Raw genomic sequence first — 20,006 nt, forward strand, 5'->3', positions numbered from 1 at the left:
CCAACAATCTGGATCAAGTTATTCTGCTGTCTAAAAGACAGACCTTGGCATTTGAAACCGTAGTACTGTATTTTTCGATTTAATATGTAGATCTATGATATGGGGGAAAGCATTTAATTGATTCCTAACAGTTAGAGAAATAAATAAAAAATGAAACCATACAGCAATTTAATATACACTATCAAGGAAATGAAATTAAAACTACTTACCTTAAAAATTAATGTCCTTAAAGCATTGAAAACATTTTTTAAAGCTGTTTCGGACTGATTTTTTTGTAGAAAGCAAATGTATACATCAAATACTTTTTTCATCAGCGGATTATGGCCATCATCCTTCAGCAACTGATTCTTAAAATTAATAAAATGTGTATTTTGAAAAAAAAATAGAATTATTTACATTAAGGCATCTGTATATAGATCTGCTAATTAATTATCTTCACAAAGATCTGCATACAATAATTCAGGAATTCTGAATTACTACCATAAGCAAAATTTACAATATCCTGATGTTAACAATAGACTGATATATTATCAAATAACATTTTCAAAGTTTCCTTTTGACTAGATCCAGAGAAGATAGTCCTTGACTTACAACCAAAACTAGGAGCAGAACTTCTGCTGCTAAACAATGCAGTTGTTAAATGAATCATGCCCAATTTTGCAACCTTTTTGCTGTAGTTTTTAAAGGGGCTTCTCTCATTGACTTTGCTTGTCAGAAGTCCCCTGGGCAGGTTTCAAATGGCAATCCCATGATTTTAGGATACTGAGGCCTTTGCAAAGCACCCAGATGATGATCATCGAACCATAGGAATGCGGCAATGGTTATAAATGCAAGTTTTGCAGGTTGTAAATAACTTGTCATTGCTGTCATTACTTCAAATAGTTGTTAAACAAATTGTTGTAAGTCAAGGACTTACCTGTACATCAGCTTTTGTGTATGCAATATTAGTTTTGATTTGTCTATCTGAATAGCAATTTCACTTACTAGGTGCCAGTGCACATAGCACACTTTTTTTCCTCAAAGACGTTATTAATGGTAATTCTATTAATAAACAGAAGTATTGATTAACAAATTAATTGCTTAAAATTTCAATTAATGGATAGTGTGACTTTTATCAGATTTCTGAGGGGGAGGGAAGTAGAACAGCCTTTAAAATATTACACAGTATAATACAGAAACTCAACCTTTTAGGAATACCAACAAGGAAGCCTAAACACAATTATGAAATGAAGTTCTAGAGCAGGAATATAATATCAGGAATAATAGTACTGTTAGACACTGTTTTTATCAATATTAGTACACAACTGTACATATCTAAAACATACCTTAAATGCCACTGTGAACAAAGATAAAGTATTCAGAATCGTAAGGCCCACTTCAGTGGCAATATTGGCTTCAAGTAAAGATTGGTGAAGAACATCTGCTTCTGAATGGCCATAACCTGTATAAATTTGAAGTAACTTTTATCTAGATCAATTTTATTTCAATTAATCAAGTGGTATTTATGTTACAGAATAGAGCTGGAGATATAGATAGCAACATTAACAAGATAATGCATGTAATATAATGCATATAACATCCATTTACCTTGATTATTTTACAGAGAAATTTAATACTAAAGGGAACAATGTATTTATAGGTCCCTAAACAGTAATGATAACTATTAATAATTGTAGATTATTTGTGCTTTGTTATCTATCAGAAAATGTTCTAAAAATTATGAGAAACACTCAAATAGTCTTACAGTGTTATTTCTAAATCTGTGACTTGTCTTTTCTTTTTTATTTAACTAGAAAATGAAGAGTGGATAAGAGTTGAAGGTTTAATATTTATTTGTTTATATAGAAAAATATTTATGCTGCTTACAGCATAATTTTTAGACAGATAAAAACAGTCACCTTTAGAAGACAGTTTTTTAATTTGATTAAATTTATTAGTGTTATTAAGAAGCCTCTGATGACAAACAATTTTACTTCAAATCTCAAATATATTTAATTCTATTGAGGATGAAATGAAAGAAAGAAGGAATGCCATAGCATTGAAACAAGCAGAACTTCCCTGTCTGGGTTGTTTCAGTGTCTTGAGACTCACTTAGAAATTGGGCTGCAACAGAGTTTTGAGCAGCTTTGACTTGGTTTCATACCTAGACATCTCATGATCAAGAATTACCTTGGCTTTTTTTATATAGTTTAAGTTATTGCCATATATAAAACAAAGCAATTTATGAAATGAGTACACTTTCGATTCATTAGCTTGCAATTCCTATCTTACAAATTCAATAGACCAAATCAATTCATTCTTAGATTTATTTACTCATTACTGCACTTGAACTTAATGGCCACAGAATATTTTTTATTATCCTAATAAAATAAACAAGTAAAATATAGCATAGATTAATCGCATAGTTTATTCAAATAATATACACAATAAAATAAAATAAAATAAAATAAAATAAAATAAAATAAAATAAAATAAGAATAAATCAAGAGAAAATGCAATTCTTCAAGCTGGCAAACATAAAAAGTAAGCCATTTTATGAGCCAAGTGGTTACATTTGGCATTTTTAAAGAGAATCCGACACAATGAGGTTCTGGATTCTGGACTAGTCAGAGTTGCTTCCATAGGATCCATCAGGAAACAAAAATATGGGATTGCTTCTGTCTGCATTTTTCCCTTTTAGGAACAGAGAAAGAGCAGTAGAGGATTTGGAATTAAAAAGTGAAGTTTATTCCTACTTGATATTATTACAAGCATTTTGTGTAAAACTTTCATTAATTGGAAACTATGGTTTGATGATATCCATACTATATGAAAAATTGCAGCTTGGATTGTTAAAAAAGGAAACAGTAAAGAACATAAACTGTGAAATGAAATAATACATTAATTTCAAATACAAATATTAATGAAACCTGAAGCCTTTTTAAATGTATTATGGACAAACCAATAAAAAAAACAGTATAGGATGCTATTTCTTAACATGGCGACCACTGAAAGGATTGTTTATGTTAAGCATTGGAAGGAAAATGGGACGCTGACTGTTGAAGAGTGGATTTTAGAATTGACTGATTTAGCAGAGATGGCAAAATTAACTGCTTAATTAAATTAACTGCTTAACTAAATTAATTTAATTAACTTTAATTAAGTTAATTAATTTAATTAATTTAATTAACTGCTATATATATATCTATATCTATCTATATATATATATCAGAAAAGGGTTGATTCGATTACTAGATAAATAAATTTCCACCTCAGGGATATTTATGTATTATAGCATTTTTGTTAAAGACCTGTTATATAAGGGGAGGAGGAAATAAGATTTTTTAAATACATCTTTCAGAATTCCACGAAGGTGGACTTTTTTAATGTTTAACGTTAGATGTTTTTGATATTTTGGGGCTTTCTTTGTTTTTTGTACATGTGGTATTTACTCTTGTTGTCAGAAGCTTGTTGGGTTTTGGTTTTTTTGTATTTTTCATTTTATCTTTGGAGATTAAAAAATAAATATGTTAAAAAATTAATACATTAACAAAAATACAGATGAGTTATATTTTACGAAATGAAAACAAAACGGATGACAATGTAACATATAAACCTAAGTGTATAATTTATTATTATGAAAGACTGAAAACATCATTGAAGTATATGGGGTGATGAAAAGTTTTGAATGTGGGACACAACTTTGTATAATAATATCAAAGTGGATCATTAAGTCATTGAGACATATGTAAATTAATGTTTATTGTAATATTAATTCGTAATGTCATTAAAGAGCATGATAAAGGGATAAGGTTTCATAGAATATAGAATATTTTGTTCAAAAACTGTTGAAAATTGATTGCTGAATATGATCAGAGCAGTATACAACAGTAATTATGCATATGAGAAATGCTTACCAAACAATTAACAATGATGTCCTTCTAGTGGCTTATATCTATGGCTTAGTGTTTAAGGATGCCTATAACCATAGTAGGATGTGAATGTATATGTTTGTATTGTATTGGCTGTGAACCAGAACAACCTTGAAGTGAAAGTTAGCAGATTGTAAGATACAACAAGAATAATCCGAAAATTAATGTATCAAAGAAAAAGGCTGCTGTGTTTGACAAAGAAAATGAGGTAAATAAGATAGAAAGTCACATATCATGGCACAAAACCAGATGAATTGTGTATCTTGCTAAAATCTGTATACTACTAAAAGTCTCCTCTCAGTCTGTAACCTTTAATTAATTGAAACTGTGCATTATTAGGCAATACTTTTGAAGCAATGAACCTCAAATTGTACTAAACGAACACATCCAAAAGCCAGAATCCATTACTCCTGTAAAACTGAAATTTTAACAATCTTCAGAATAATTACATTAGCAAATTTGTGGTGGCTGCTACAGTCACCTGATTGTGATTTCCAACATATCCTTGCAGCTTCACACAAACAAAATCAGTGAGGAAGCCAGAAGAAAGATGGAAGTCTCTCTCACCAGAATAGAGTAACATGCCATGGGACAATTCAAAAAATAGAAAAGCTAAATTAATTTCAGTGGAACCATGACCATTAATAATAAAATTATTTCAAGCCAGAAATACAAGAATTCCATTAATTTCAATGAAAATGTGATCACCGATAATAAAAATAACTGAACAATTAATATAGCTTTGAATTGTCCCACAGTGAGTTATCCTAGTCCAGGAGTGTCAAACTCAAGGCCCGTGGGCCAAATGCGGACCACGGGGTGCTTAGATCTGGCCTTGGGGCTGCTCTGGAAACAGCAAAGGACCAACCTGCGGTGCCCCTGCCAGCAAAGACGGAGCTCAGAAGAGCCATGCGCCCCCCCACACTCTATTTTTGCTGGCAGAGAGCTAACAAAACAAACTAAAAACAAAACAAAAGGAGAAATATTTCCCCTTGTGCATTTGAGCATGTAAGAAGGGACAGGAAAGGAGAAAGGGAAAGAAAAAGAAAAAGAAGGAAAGATGGGAAGAGAGCTGTGTGCTTCTTCACATCCAGACTAAATCATGGACTTTACCTTTTCACAGTATTTTCAAACTACTGCAAAAGGTTCCTCTTAAACTCTATGTCAAGACATGGTCACATAATCAACTAAGCACATTTCCCCATTTTAAGAGGACCCAGGAGAAACTGTAAACTGACACAATTCCCAGCAGCATTGGACACAATAAAAAGTTTTCAAGATGAACATCATAGAATGTAAATACATAATTTTCATAATCTTTTTTTATGTGGTAGTAACATTCCCACTGACTCTCTGTGCAATTTAGGGATCCTATTAGATGCATGACTCCTGTGAGGAGCAGGTGGCAGCTGTGGCTAGGAAGGTCTTTGCCCTGATCCATCTTGTGTGTCAATTGTGCCCAAGTGGACCAGAATGCAGTGATGAGGTCAGTTTGGGATGTTCTATGAGCTGAACTGGGTCCCAGTTATGTTCTGGCTGCAATTCAAGTGCTATGTGTCACCTATAAAGACCTGGATGGCATAGTATTGAGTTATTTGAGGGATCACCTGCCTCCAATTGTTTCTGCTAATCCTCCCAGAACTGACAGAGTAGGCATGCTCCAACTCCCCTGATTAAAGGGGAGTCATCTAACGCAGGGATCTCCAACCCCTGAACCATGGCCCAATATTAGGTATTGGGCTGCAGAAGTGGTGGGGCATGAGCCCCTAAATGGAGCTGCACATGCTTGACTGGCACTTGCACAGAGCCATCCGCTCCCCTCTGCCAGTACGCAAAGATGGTTGGGGAAATCTGATCTAACAGGATCCAGAAAATGTGTTTTATTTGTTATAGTGTCTGTTCTATGGAATATCATTCCACTCAGAAATAATGTGGACCACCACCAAGAATATATTCATAAGATCTGGTCATGTAGAAAGAATGATCAAATTGCAAAAGAAATGTATGAATGGGTTGAGAGGAAGAAGAGAAATGAGAACGATGGATTTTGACAGAAATCCTCAAAGCAATTTCATCAAGACGTTTCAAGAATAAAAGCAGTACACAGTCATAGTGAAAACAAGGATAAGAATAGATAGACATGAAAAAAAATCTACCGAAGAGTCTTTGTGTAAACCATTTTTAGCTAGGTTTCCTTTTTTCCCCCCTACACCTTGGCCTTTAATTTATTTTATTTTGTATTTTTTCCTTTCTTTATATTCTGCTCAATGCTGTGCACTCTAAAAGGGAATGTGACAGAAATATATGATTTATATGTCATCATCATCCTAATTTTAGCCATTGTCTGTCTACTACAGGATGAAGGCCTTTTCCCCAGGTTTCCAATCAATTTGGTATGTGTATTTATACATACATACATTATTTTAGCAAGGTGCCTGATCTTGACTTGATATTTTATTTTGGTCAGAAATTTAAATTAAAACTAAAACTAAACTTTTAGGTTTAGAAAACTTAAAAATTAAATTTTAAGAACTGTTAATGAGAAGTTCAAATAATAAAAGCAGTATACGGACATAGTTAGAGAGAGGATAGTTTACAAGGATAGATACATATGGAAAAATCTAGCAAATGGTCTTGGTGTAAGCCACTTTTAATTAGGTTTCCTTTTCTTTTTCTAAACCCCGGGCGTAATTTCTTTCATTTATTATTTCTTCCACAGTTCTTCCTCAGTGCTGTATACCCTAAAAATGAATATGACAGGAATATATGGTTGTATAAGTTTGGGAGTCTGTATATATATGCATGTGTTATTTCACCAAACTGCCTGTTCTTAACTTGATATTTCTGTTATTAAAAATGTGTATTGAATGCTCTTCTTAGTAATAAAATTGAAATATTTTCAGAGGTGATTATTTCAAACCGTTTCAACAAAATCTGACTGTAACCTCATTTTCTTACCATTGTCTACAGAAATCCCAAGCAAACTTGATATTTTTCTCACACTGAAAACACAGAAAAAGTCACTTAATTACTGTGTGCTTCTTCACATCCAAACTAAATCATGGACTTTACATTTTCACAGTATTTTCAAACTACTGCAAAAGGTTCCTCTTAAACTCTATGTCAAAACATGGTCACATAATCAACTAAGCACATTTCCCCATTTTAAGAGGACTAAGGAGAAACTGTAAACTGACACAATTCCCAGCAGCATTGGACACAATAAAAAGTTTTCAAGGTGAGCATCATAGAATGTAAATACATAATTTTCAAGTTTGTGAAGAGTATTTTTGATAGGTATGTATGTCAACCGTGTTTAACATTGTGTTTGCCTTTGGTGTTATTGCTATCCAGTGAGCAGATTCATGTTTTGGTTTGACCTAGAAAACTAAAGTCCATGACATGTTCTGGTGTGGGTTTTGACCTGCCCCTGGTGTTGTGGTACCAGATGCGATTTCAGCTGTTATGATGTCATGGAACTTACTGTGGCTAAATGAGAGAGAGTTATCCAGGCTGCTCAGCTGCTGTAATCTGGCATGCATCATCCCTGTTCTGTTACGGGAAACAGGCAATGTCTGAGATTTTCGATCATGAACTATGGGTCCCAACCCCTCCTGGTTCCTGCAAGATGAGTGAAATTGGACAGAAGCAAAAGTTAAATATGTTGCACTGCAGCATAAGAGGGGGAGAGTTAGTTAAGCAGCTCAAGCAAAAAAATTCCACTAGAGAATGAAAGTAGCTTCTTGTGTTTTCAGTTAATGTCCATGTGAACAAATCTAGCCAGCCAAAGCAATTATATATGGCCCACACTATATAGAGAAGGTGGCCTACACAATTTAATTCCCAACTGGAAATGTTGGGTGGTCATTTAACATTTTAAAATGTTGGATGGTTTTCAGATAGTCAGCCATGGTAGTCTTTAAAACCAGACTCAGTCAACAAAGATTAACTGTTTGACCAGTTGGTCCTGAGCTGTTTTGCACTGATTAGCACAAATAAGAAGTATTTTGCAAGCATTGCAGGAGGTTGTTTAAGTTAAAATAATGTAAAAGTTAAAATATATTGTGGGTCATACACATTTATGAAAAGAAGTTAAAGGAAAGCCAACAGGTCTTTAATAAGCACACATGCAATTAATGCAGAATTACATGAAAAATGCTAACGCCTATATCTTACCAGGCAGGAAGGGAGTAGAGCCATATATTTTGTTAAACTTGCCAGCAATCAAATGAAGGAAATAAGAAAATGATCTGAGTTAGCAATCAGTACAGACTAACCTCCTAGTGTGTACCACCACCAGAGCTGACAAGAAACGAAAACCAATACCAGAATTACACACTTCTCTGTTACTCTTAACTATAGGGTGTGTAAATATTGCATGCAATTTCTTTGCTAATACATTCCTTTGGTGCATTTCAATGTGTAGAGTTAATATTTGTTGGTGAATTTCTTTCAACCCCACAAAATCAGAAACATGCATGTTTTTAATTTTAATTTCAATATTATCACATGCTGTCTGGATGATACGTTTTCTGTGCAATAGCCATTATTGTAATTAAATATTTTTTTCTTTTTGCAATACAAGAACAAATCAAGGGAAAGATAGATTGAATTCATAGAAATTATCATTATATTTTAATACAGATAGTCTTCAACTTACAACCATAATTGAGCCCAAAATTTATGTTGTTAAGTGAGACATTTGTTAAGTGAGTTTTGTCCCATTTTACAACCTTTCTTGTCACAGTTGTTAAATGAATCACTGCAGTTGATAAGATAGTAACTTGGTTGTTAAGTGAATCTGGCTTCCCCAGTGACTGCTTACCTGAAGGTTGCAAAAGGTGACCACATGAATTCAGGACATTGCAACCATCATAAGCATGAACTAGTTGCCAAGCATCTGAATTTTAGACACATGATCAAAAATGGAGATGCTACAAAGGTTGTAGTGTGAAAAATGGTCATAACTCATGAAATGAGCTGTTGTAAGTCGAGGACTACCTGTATACAATATGATAATGCAATAATTATAGTGATTTGAGTCCACTCTGCTCTCACCCCGAATTTTATCAGCACAAACATTTACAGACCCAATTTTCATAATCAGGAAATATGAAGTCTGAATGCAAATCTGTTATCTTGAATTTACAACTTGAGATTGCAGGTGAAAGCTCTAGTGTTGGAAACCAGAAATTATTTAAAAATAATTTTTATTATTTTTATTATAATTATTATTAAATTTATATGCTGCCCATCTCAATATTCAAAGCAGCTTACAATATTAGAATGTAAACGATGGGTACCCTAAATATTTATTGGATGGTCTACACCTGCAATCTGAAGTCATAATGCAAATTAGGCATCTCTGCAATTTCATAAAAACAGATTTATGAAGCAAACAAACATAACTGAAAGAGACCCAGTATCAGTGTCTATTTTCAAATAATATCTCCAGAAAACATTAAATTCTTGCATCGTTATTCTTCCTCACACTTGCAAGAAATTGACATTTGTGTAAAGAAAAAGAAAAAAAATCAGCAAAAATTCAGATAGGATTGTTTTAAATATATTTGAGCACAAGACATAAAAGAAAGAAAGAAAGCAATGCATGTTTGTATTCAGTATATCCAAACTAAGTCTTTAGAAAGTGGAGTGGGATCTCTTCAGTGTCACTGTCAGCCCCACCACTTCCCAGTTGGATGACAACTAATGAGATGGTAGGAGATTGGATATAAGAGAGAAAACCCATGCTTCATTGAGTAAGGAAGGGGGTATTTCCATTACCCCTTGAAGAAGACTGTGGTGTGACTCTTGCTCAAGAAGCTATTGTTCAATCCAATTGTTTGGGGCAACTTTTGATGTGCCTACAAGTAACAGGTTTATTCCAAATAATCCGAGGAGGCTAATTTTTCAATATTAAAATGCTCTACTATTTTAATTAATTAATTAAGTACATTGATATCAAAGCATAAAATATCAGCCTTAAGAGTGGTCAGGAATGGGAGGCATATATGATGATTCTTTCAAACTTCCTAGTGCCAAGAGAATACATAAAGCAGAATGAACAATTTAATTCAGGTGTCAAACACTGTATAACCGCTTTCCTTAGCCAAATATTCGGTAATCTCTACAGCTACAACAATAATTAACAAAAAATTCTGTGAAATCAAAAAAATGTCAAGGTGGAACCAAAATACTGTACATTCAAGAGCCATAGATAACATATCAGATAACTAAGTCTAATTACTTACCTCTTTCTTGATATGCATTTTTCCCAATGTTAGATGTTAGTCAATCATCAAGATTTTAAAGCATTCTGTTGCAATAAAATAACACACTTGACTTATACACATTACCTGGCAATGTATCGTTTCCCCATGTACTGAAATTGATGTAAGCATACTCTGAAAGAAGACAGTAAGAATTATTATAGACATTATCTTCAAATATTAAGTGCTAGCCATATACTGTAATAAGAATGCTTTTATTTCTGGGCTGATGGAAGGAATCAGGTAAAAAAATGAGATACATTTCATTTAGTCTTCATCACAGCTTTCCTTATTATTATTATTATTATTATTATTATTATTATTATTATTATTATTATTATTATTATTATTATTATTATTCTTTAAGGATGACTGAATGGATGAATTCATTATTTTAGGCTTCTGAACCAAGACTTTATATATTCTTGCAAGATTTCCTGTAGACACTACTGGGATTATAATAAGCCTAGTGATTAATAATTAAAATATTAATAATATTAAGCTGGGTTTCAATGGTCAAATATTCAGAATACTTTATACCTATATAAAAATAAAATAAAAAGAAGCGTTGGACTGAATGAAATTAATGAAAGGAGATCAGCAAATGAATTTCATACTGAATTTCAGAAGGACGTAAACTAAAGGAGATTGATCATAAAAGCATAATAAAAATAAAATAAGGTCAACATGGGAGTGGCACAGAGTAGAGATTGAAAAAGAAGTCACCCTGATTTAGCTTACCTAGTCCTGGTTAACTATCCACAAACTGTATTAATGTTAGAGTCAAAATAAGGGATAAATCATATTCTCTCTCTTGAATCTGGGATTACCTCATTATGTACAGTAGGTACTTTTATAACTGAAATGTTTATGATATTACAATATCACATACAATATTTAGAGAGCCAGTTTGGTATAGTAGTTAAGGTATCAGGCTAGAAACCAGCGCCTGTGAGTTCTAGTCACAAAAATAGTTGGGTCACTTTGGGCCAGTCACTCATTCTCAGCTCTAGGGAAGTGGTAATAGTAAACCGTTTGTGAAAAACCTTGCCAAGAAAACTGTAGGACAGGCAGTCTTCAAGAATAGGACACAAATTAACAGAAATAGCAATAGCACTTAAGATTTCACAGTGCTTTACAGCCCTTTTTTTTACAACCACTTGGTTTACAGAGTCAGCATATTGCCCCCAATAATCTGGTCCCCATTTTACCGACCTCAGAGAGATGGGAGGCTGAGTCAATCTTGAGCCAGTAAGTCTCGCAATCAGCAGAATTAGCCTGCAATACTGCATTCTAGCCATTGCACCACAAAACAAATACAATGTTTATCTTGAATTTTACATATAAGATTTATATTGTGCTGCTAATAGGGTAACTGTATGATATATTTAAACTTACTCAGTAATAGTAAAAAAGTCCATAAGTTCTGATGTTGAGGCCTTGTTCCAATATGTAAACAAAGCATCTACAAAGTATAAGAAAATAAAACTGTAATTAGAGAAATTATTTTTAGATTTAAGGAGCTAAAAAGAAGGTATAATTTTGTTACGTAATATGAATCCTTCGTTAAAAGTACTTACTAATCAATTTTGAATGCAGTATGTATGTACAATGTAGATACCTTTACTGAACAGTTAAGAACCAAGTTCAAACTCTTCTCCAGAAACAAGTTGAGTTTCTGTACTACTGAAGACTGAGCAGAATTTATTACTGATTGACCAAGACCACCGGTACTCGGGACAGTTTTAGACTTGAGGTTGACAATACTATGAAGTTAAATAAATCAGTTTCTGAGTACCGGTGATTTTGATCAATCAGTAATAAATTATCATTAAATTATACTGCCATAGACCGTATATTCATGGAGTAATGATCTTTATACTTTATATAGGAATATATATGTAAGTAGTGCTGGGAACTGTATGGAACATAACTATAATAGTGATGATGTTAATTTTGATCCTGAGAATAAATCCATGGGGGTTGTAGTCTGTGGATATCATGGATATCCTTGAATCTGATTACCCTCTCAGCAACACTGAGAACTCAAATAGAATAATGTAGAATAACCACTGATGCAAATTGCTGCTAAATGAATAGACTTGAACCATACTTTCAGACACACAGTAGATGTGCTAGTGGAACCTGACAAATGTCAGGAGAATTCCAGAATTTTGATATTTTAGTGCTGAGGAATTAGTCCCCCTGAATCTTCAAATTCTGCGCTGCAATTGATTTGGAAATAACTGGTACCAAAAATGAAGCTGAAACAATTCCAAAGAAATAAGTAACACATCAACACATTTACACGTGTGTGTGTGCGCACGCACGTGCGATATGAGACACTTAGCGCTCGCTTGAAATAATATGAGACACTTAGCGCTCGGCTTTGCAGAGTTATAAGGAGATCCTTTCTTGCCCCAAACAGCTAATACACAAAAGATTACTACAAATGTATTATGAAAAAACATGAGTTTTCTTTACCGTCTGTCATGCTTTTTAAAACATGGAGGAAGCACATCAGTAAACTCCTTATCTCAGCTTGATCAAGTTTATCACAACGAACAACAGAACTTCCTGAAATGCAAGCTTGCTGGTTCTGAAAAAAAAGGCATTTAAATATTAACATAAAAAAATAATGCAAGCATCCCAATCCCTCAAAAAGAAGATAATTCTAACACTCATATGAGAACAGTACAGATGATTACAAAATTCACCATACCAAAAAATTGGACAAAACTGAATTTTATTTTATTTCTATGTGTTTACATGTTTCCTGTATCAAACTTCCTTAATGATATTTATAATGATATAAATATGTGATTGTATTTAATAATATGAGCACATTTTTCTGAGTCATTTTCCTACATTTGCAAGGCTGGAAGCATCCATCTATCATCCTTTGGATGCCTTTGGATGCTCTTCTATATAAAATTCTAGGTTTGTAATATTAACTTTGTATTTATTTTATTAATTCATTAAAACAATTTTTCTTTCTCCACAATCCCATAGAGCTGAGAAAGAGTGACAGGAAGAAAGTCACCTGATAAAGATGGACTTGAACCAGGACATCTCAATTCCTAATTCACCACGTTGATCACTGCCCTTCTAAAAAAAGTGCTTGCTTTAAAATAGTCAAGGATTTTTCTTCCCTACATTTTACAACAGAATAACAGAGTTGGAAGGGACCTTGGAATTCTTCTAATCCAACCCTCTCCTCAAGCAGGAGACCCTATACCATTCCAGACAAGTGGCTGTCCAGTCTCTTCTTAAAAGCCTCCAGTGATGAAGCATCCACAACCTCTGAAGGCAAGTCATTCCATGGGTTAACTATTCCTACTGTTACTACATTTCTCCTTAGTTCTAGGTTGTTTCTCTCCTTAATTCATTTCCATCTATTGTCTTGCTTCTTGTCTTGCCTTCAGAAATTGCTTTGGAAAATAGGTTGACCCCTCTTCTTTGTGGCAGCCCTTCAAACACTGGAACACTGCTATCATATCATTCCTAGTCCTTGTTTTCAGTAGACTAGAGAAACCCAACTCCTGTAACCATCCATACGTTTTAGCCCTCAGCTGCCTGATCATCTTTGTTGCTATTTTCTGCAATCTTTTCAGAGTCTCTATATCTTTTTTTTATAACATGGTGACCAAAACTGGATGCAGTATTCCAAGTGTGGTCTTACTAGGGCTTTATAAAGCAATGCTAATACTTCACGTGATCTTGATTCTATCCTTCTGTTAATAGAATCAAGATCAACATATATTCAAAATATATTTGAATAGAAAAGTCTTCCCTCAATATAGCCTGGTCCCTTTCCGGCAAACATTTTTAATTCCTTCTATATCTGTTCTCTACACCATTGCCACACCTCTTTTTCTGTGCATCTGCTCTTGTTTTTCAGTATTTTTCTCTATCTCAAAGAATCAAGGCAAGCAAGGAGAGATATAGCTGATATAGCTAAGAGGATGAGTGCCAATCTGATCCAAAGACTAACAATTCCCTAATCATAATCCATAACTAAAATTTTATGTATTACATATGTAAGACAAACCGTGAGCTGTTAATGTTGAATTACATATTTCAGTTGCAAAACCAGAAATATACACACACAAAATACCAGTCAGTGCAAGGTGGAATTATACATTATAAACAAAGCACGGCAAATATGAAGAACAAAAAGAATCCATCATAATTATTCACAAACATAGTTAAGACGTAAGATTTACCTCAGTAGATAACTCAGAATATCTGACAGAGATGTTCACAACACAGTACTGAAAACTTGCATCATGCAAGGTTTGACAAAAGACAGTTTGACAAAATCCAGTTCAAACACATATATGCTTCAAATAATATATTTAGAACAAAGTTCTTTAATCCTTCATTTGTCTCTCCTCATGAATTTGAATTTATTTCAATTTGGATTATCTTTGTGATTATTTTTTTTACTCTATCATTGTTCTGATTTACTTATTTTTAATTATGTTTTGTTGATGTTTTATGCTCTCCAGAATGTTGAGTGGATTGGGGGAAATGATGGTTAAATAAATACATTCATTTTTCTTTTTATCTTGAGGATTAAATTATGCTTCTGTGGTAACCACAAAGTCTCATTCCTCTATGCTGTAACCACTTTCTACTATGTTTGGTGCTGGAAGAAAACTCTGTCCTCTATCTTGCACCAACTGGAGAAATTTAACTTAAATATATCAACAAATAAGTTAAAAAGAGGCTATAAGATCAATTAGTAAAGCTAACTACCACTCTGAAAACCTATTAAATAAAGAACATTTTAAAAGTTTGAAAATCTTAATACTACAGTCAATTGTTTCACATCAGAAATTAATCCATTAGCAAGAAGGGAATAGATTTAATGACAATTTTACAATGTGGTAGAAGCAGTTTTTAAAAGGTATTTAAAAATATAATTTTGTTTTATTTACATTTCCATATACATACACATATATGGTGTTGTTTATTGATTATTTGAGCTATTTTCTGTTAAAAATCTGCTTCAATGGTTCAGCAAAATTGTCAGGATTCACTGCACTCTTACAGTCAAACCAACCAATCACAAAAACAAAACACCCAAATTCTACTTGTAATGGAAGAGTTGCATGACAATTTCTTTCTGGTAAGGACAGAGCTGTCAGTACTGAAAAATCCACCGTGACCCGTTTTTGCTTGGATGATAAATAGCGTTCTTCTACTCCACTTTTATACACTGCAGATGAAGAATGTCTCCTGAGCAGTTTTTCCCTCTGCCACAAGGCAGGTCAAGGAGAAAATTGATTAAACCAATGTTTTCTTAGTGTACAAGAATTAAGTCCCAATGCCAAAAGTAAAATGCCAATTAAAGGATAACTGTATATTATTATGTCAACCAAGTTATGCTTAGGCAATCCATCTGTAATATTTAATGACTATATTTTGCCACTGAAGACTTAATAAACGTTTTATTAAAAAGGTAAAAACGCTATGTTGACACTTTCTAAAAACATATTATTCCTCTTGCAAGGTTTTTAGAATTAAGACAGAAATATGTCACACACACAAACTAAAGGAATTGGCTACAAAATATTGTAAATATCATATTTTTCCAACTGAAAATATACTTAAATTTGTGTAAGACTGTGTAACTATACCATACACAGTATCTTATTTATGACAGAAATGAAAGTTAGCCTTTCTCCTTGGCAGAAACTATTTAATTATTTCAATCTAATTGGCCACCCAGCTCAACTTAATTACTTTATTTATTAAATTTAGATACTGCCCATCTCACTCACAAGTGACTTTGGGCATCTAACAATGTTAAAAGAAAATGTAAAAAACAGAAGAGAAAAAAAACCAACATGCATAGAATCAGCAGCTGAGTTAACAACAGACCTATCAATCAGAAGTCAACATAACTAATGGGGTTTACATAACCAATTCGGAAGTCAGGACCATCACTTTTGACTTCCCAATTCAGTGACAAATCCTTGTCTGTACGAAAAGCAAACTATCCTGACACTAGTAACAGAACAAAAAATGCTGTATATTTTGTTAATACGTACAAATGCATTAGAAGTTCATACCTTGTCTAGAGAATTGCTCTTTTCACCATGTTTTTCTGGGAGACTGTTTCCTGAGTCTGTACTTATAAGAGAGCCTCTTGAATCTGCATTCCTCGCATAATTAACATTAGGAGTAGAACAAGTGTATGGGGGTGCTGAATAATGAAATGTACACAAAAGGGATGTGTTACAGTCTCAACTGATAAAGAAAAGTATTCCACAAAAACAGAAATTTCAAAAATAATTTTCTTCACAGTGATGTACTTTCTATCAACTCCTGTACCCAGTCTAGCAATACCCACTATTATTGGAAGGCTTAACTTACTTTTACCTCATCCCACAAGATTTACTTGACTTAACATTTCCCTCAATTATGTATCAAGTCAGGGATAAACAGTTGGCCTGTGTATGATGAAATAGGGCTGAGGGAAGTATGAGGGTTAGGTGTATATTTAATACTAATGCTGAAAATGAGTAGCATGGCATTATCAATGGGAGAAACAGAACCTCCTAACAACACTGCTCCATTTTCAGTAATGGAAGTTATTGCTTCATATTTACTTTTAGAACTTGAAATCAAATAGTCATATGTCCCATTTTCTCCAGCCATATACTTGATTTTAACTTCATAATCAAGTGAAATTAGCCCTTAGAGAGTCAAATGTGGCCCTAGTCAAAAGCTTCACAGCAATATGCAAACTTGAGATGTCACCTCCCAACTTCAGTCATTATAATTATTGATTTAATTTCTCATAAGCATGTATGTTGCAAGTCACTAAAAGCTTTATTTAAAAGTTTCTGAATTCCATATATGGTTACCAATGCCTGAAATAGCACCAAACAAATCTTTCTGGAGGCTGCTGTCAAGGGCATTCACAGATTTTGGTGGAGTCATCAATGGATTTGCAGCTGGTAAATTAAGTGTTTCATCCTTTGCACCCTGTTAAAGAGATGCAAAATGTTTTTTTTTTCATCTGTTGATATGTTTAATTTTTATATTAAAGAGATATGTGCTCCCTGAGATTTATGATAGTTTTATTTAAAAAAAAAATGCTTACACTGCTAGCAGCATTGATAGGGAAGGGTGAAATATCCTTGACATCAATTCGATGAACGTTTTCGATCAGTAGACCAAATATTGGCAGATACAAGGTAGCTATCCTCGCTTGATGACTCTGTAAAAGAATATTTAAGTTCATTATTAAACCAAAGTAAAAGCACATTAAATGTCCATAAATATGTCCAGATGTCTTCCAGTTTTAAGTTGTTCATTTAGTTATAACCATCAGGGCTTTGACGTTTAACACTTGAGAATCTACATTAATGCAGTTACCAGAGAAGGATTTTAAATTAGATTCATGAATGTATTCTCTCTCTATATTCCTGGTTACCAGTAGCCAATCTGATTAAATGCTTTAAGAGGTCAACACATTTCCAATTCCTAACATCTGTGAAATTCAAGTAACTTGGAGTGCTGAAATGATAGCATTTTCCAGATGTGGGAAAGAGAATTGCTAATTATTCAATGGCCTGAGGAAAAGCAGTATCCAAATTTAAGTTTAAAAAATACAGATAAAACTGTGTTGAGTATTCTTAAAGAGGAAATCACAAGTTTAATGTTTACTCAATTATTGGGTTACTTTGTAAATAAATATTATATTGTCTGTTCATAATAAATTCTTCTATAATATGAGAATCCATAAAAGTTAAAATTGCCCTTCAGATGGCAATACATTAGATGTTAAAACCAATCAGCTCTTTCCCCTTCGTTGTGGGGTATTATCAGTTTATCAACACTGGAAACGAATTAGGATGTTACAGGCTTAGAAAAATCTCTATAAGGACAAGACTGTAAATATTTCAAGATTTTGAATAGCATAACGTTTATTATTTTGAAAGCTTAATTTTTAAGAACTGGGATTCTACACCTCAAAAAAATAAAGGGAACACTTAAACAACACAATGTAACTCCAAGTCAATCCCACTTCTGTGAAATCAAACTGTCCTCTTAGGTAGCCACACTGATTGACAATCAATTACACATGCTGTTGTGCAAATGGAATAGACAACAGGTGGAAAGCATAGGCAGTTAGCAAGACATCCCCAATAAAGGAGTGGTTCTGCAGGTGGTGACCACAGACCACTTCTCAGTTCCTATGCTTTCTGGCTGATGGTTTGGTCACTTTTGAATGCTGGTGGTGCTTTCACACTAGTGGTAGTATGAGACGGAGTCTATAACCCACGCAAGTGGCTCAGGTAGTGCAGCTCATCCAGGATGGCACATCAATGCGAGCTGTGGCAAGAAAGTTTGCTGTGTCTGTCAGCGTAGTGTCCAGAGCATGGAGGCGCTACCAGGAGACAGGCCAGTACATCAGGAGACGTGGAGGAGGCCATAGGAGGGCAACAACCCAGCATCAGGACCGCTACCTCCGCCTTTGTGCAAGGAGGGACAGGAGGAGCACTGCCAGAGCCCTGTAAAATGACCTCCAGAAGGCCACAAATGTGCATGTGGCTGCTCAAATGGCCAGAAACAAACTCCATGAGGGTGGTATGAGGGCCCGACGTCCAGAGGTGGGGGTTGTGCTTACAGCCCAACACCGTGCAGGACATTGGGCATTTGCCAGAGAACACCAAGATTGGCAAATTTGCCACTGGCACCCTGTGCTCTTCACAGATGAAAGCAGACTCACATTGAGCACATGTGACAGACGTGACAGGGTCTGGAGACGCCGTGGAGAATGTTCTGCTGCCTGCAACATCCTCCAGCATGACCGGTTTGGCGGTGGGTCAGTAATGGTGTGGGGTGGCATTTCTTTAGGGGGCCGCACAGCTCTCCATGTGCTCGCCAGAGGTATCCTGACTGCCATTAGGTACCGAGATGAGATCCTCAGACCCCTTGTGAGACCATATGCTGGTGCGGTTGGCCCTGGGTTCCTCCTAATGCACGACAATGCTAGACCTCATGTGGCTGGAGTGTGTCAGCAGTTCCTGCAAGATGAAGGCACTGATGCTATGGACTGGCCCGCCCGTTCCCCAGACCTGAATCCAATTGAGCACATCTGGGACATCATGTCTCGCTCATTCCACCAATGCCACGTTGCACCACAGACTGTCCAGGAGTTGGGGAATGCTTTAGTCCAGGTGTGGGAGAAGATCCCTCAAGAGCCCATCCGCCACCTAATCAGGAGCATGCCCAGGCATTGTAGGGAGGTCATACAGGCCCGTGGAGGCCACACACACTACTGAGCCTCATTTTTACTTCTTTTAAGGACATTACATCAAAGTTGGATCAGCCTGTAGTGTTTTTTTCCACTTTAATTTTGAGTGTAACTCCAAATCCAGACCTCCATGGGTTGCTAAATTTGATTTCCATTGATAATTTTTGTGTGATTTTGTTGTCAGCACATTCAACTATGTAATGAACAAAGTATTTAAGAAGAATATTTCATTCATTCAGATCTAGGATGTCTTTTTTTTGTGTTCCCTTTATTTTTTTGAGCAGTGTATTTCAAATTGAAAAGATAGCAAATTTAATCTGGTAAGAATTTATATCAGGCAAAAGATTACCTAATAGTCATTTCCAGAGAGAAAATTAAATAAGGGCACAAGAAGGGAGTTGGACACTCTGTAAGCCTCCTACTAAGTACAATGTTTAAATCACAACAGTGCAGATCTACTATATATACTTTATACAGTGAGTGGAGAAGCCAATAGTGCCTAGAACATCTTTACCATTAGAGCACAACAGTACATAGAGCCCTGGATTT

The 20,006-nt window shown here is 34.6% G+C and overlaps 1 protein-coding gene across 9 annotated transcripts in view; it reads right to left on the bottom strand.

The window, feature by feature from the left end:
• DOCK9 (dedicator of cytokinesis 9) overlaps positions 1 to 20,006 on the bottom strand; it is a 111,654-nt gene that overhangs the window by 16,638 nt on the left and 75,010 nt on the right. For 5 of the 9 annotated variants that reach the window (XM_026708309.2, XM_026708307.2, XM_087937913.1 and 2 more), the window contains exons 32-40: positions 17,298 to 17,414; positions 17,059 to 17,179; positions 16,261 to 16,394; positions 12,665 to 12,779; positions 11,579 to 11,645; positions 10,268 to 10,315; positions 7,396 to 7,532; positions 1,326 to 1,441; positions 210 to 347 (exon numbers count right to left, since the gene is read on the bottom strand). In XM_026708309.2, coding sequence (XP_026564094.2) covers positions 210 to 347; positions 1,326 to 1,441; positions 7,396 to 7,532; positions 10,268 to 10,315; positions 11,579 to 11,645; positions 12,665 to 12,779; positions 16,261 to 16,394; positions 17,059 to 17,179; positions 17,298 to 17,414 — 993 coding nt within the window. Of the gene's footprint in view, positions 1 to 209; positions 348 to 1,325; positions 1,442 to 6,869; positions 6,914 to 7,395; positions 7,533 to 10,267; positions 10,316 to 11,578; positions 11,646 to 12,664; positions 12,780 to 16,260; positions 16,395 to 17,058; positions 17,180 to 17,297; positions 17,415 to 20,006 lie in introns of all 9 variants that reach the window. The other 4 variants (XM_026708317.2, XM_026708315.2, XM_087937911.1 and 1 more) reach the window with 2 other exon arrangements.

This window comes from Pseudonaja textilis, chromosome 8 (genome assembly GCF_049901715.1).
Source record: "Pseudonaja textilis isolate UNSWEBS1 chromosome 8, rPseTex1.2, whole genome shotgun sequence".
Classification (NCBI taxonomy): domain Eukaryota; kingdom Metazoa; phylum Chordata; class Lepidosauria; order Squamata; family Elapidae; genus Pseudonaja; species Pseudonaja textilis.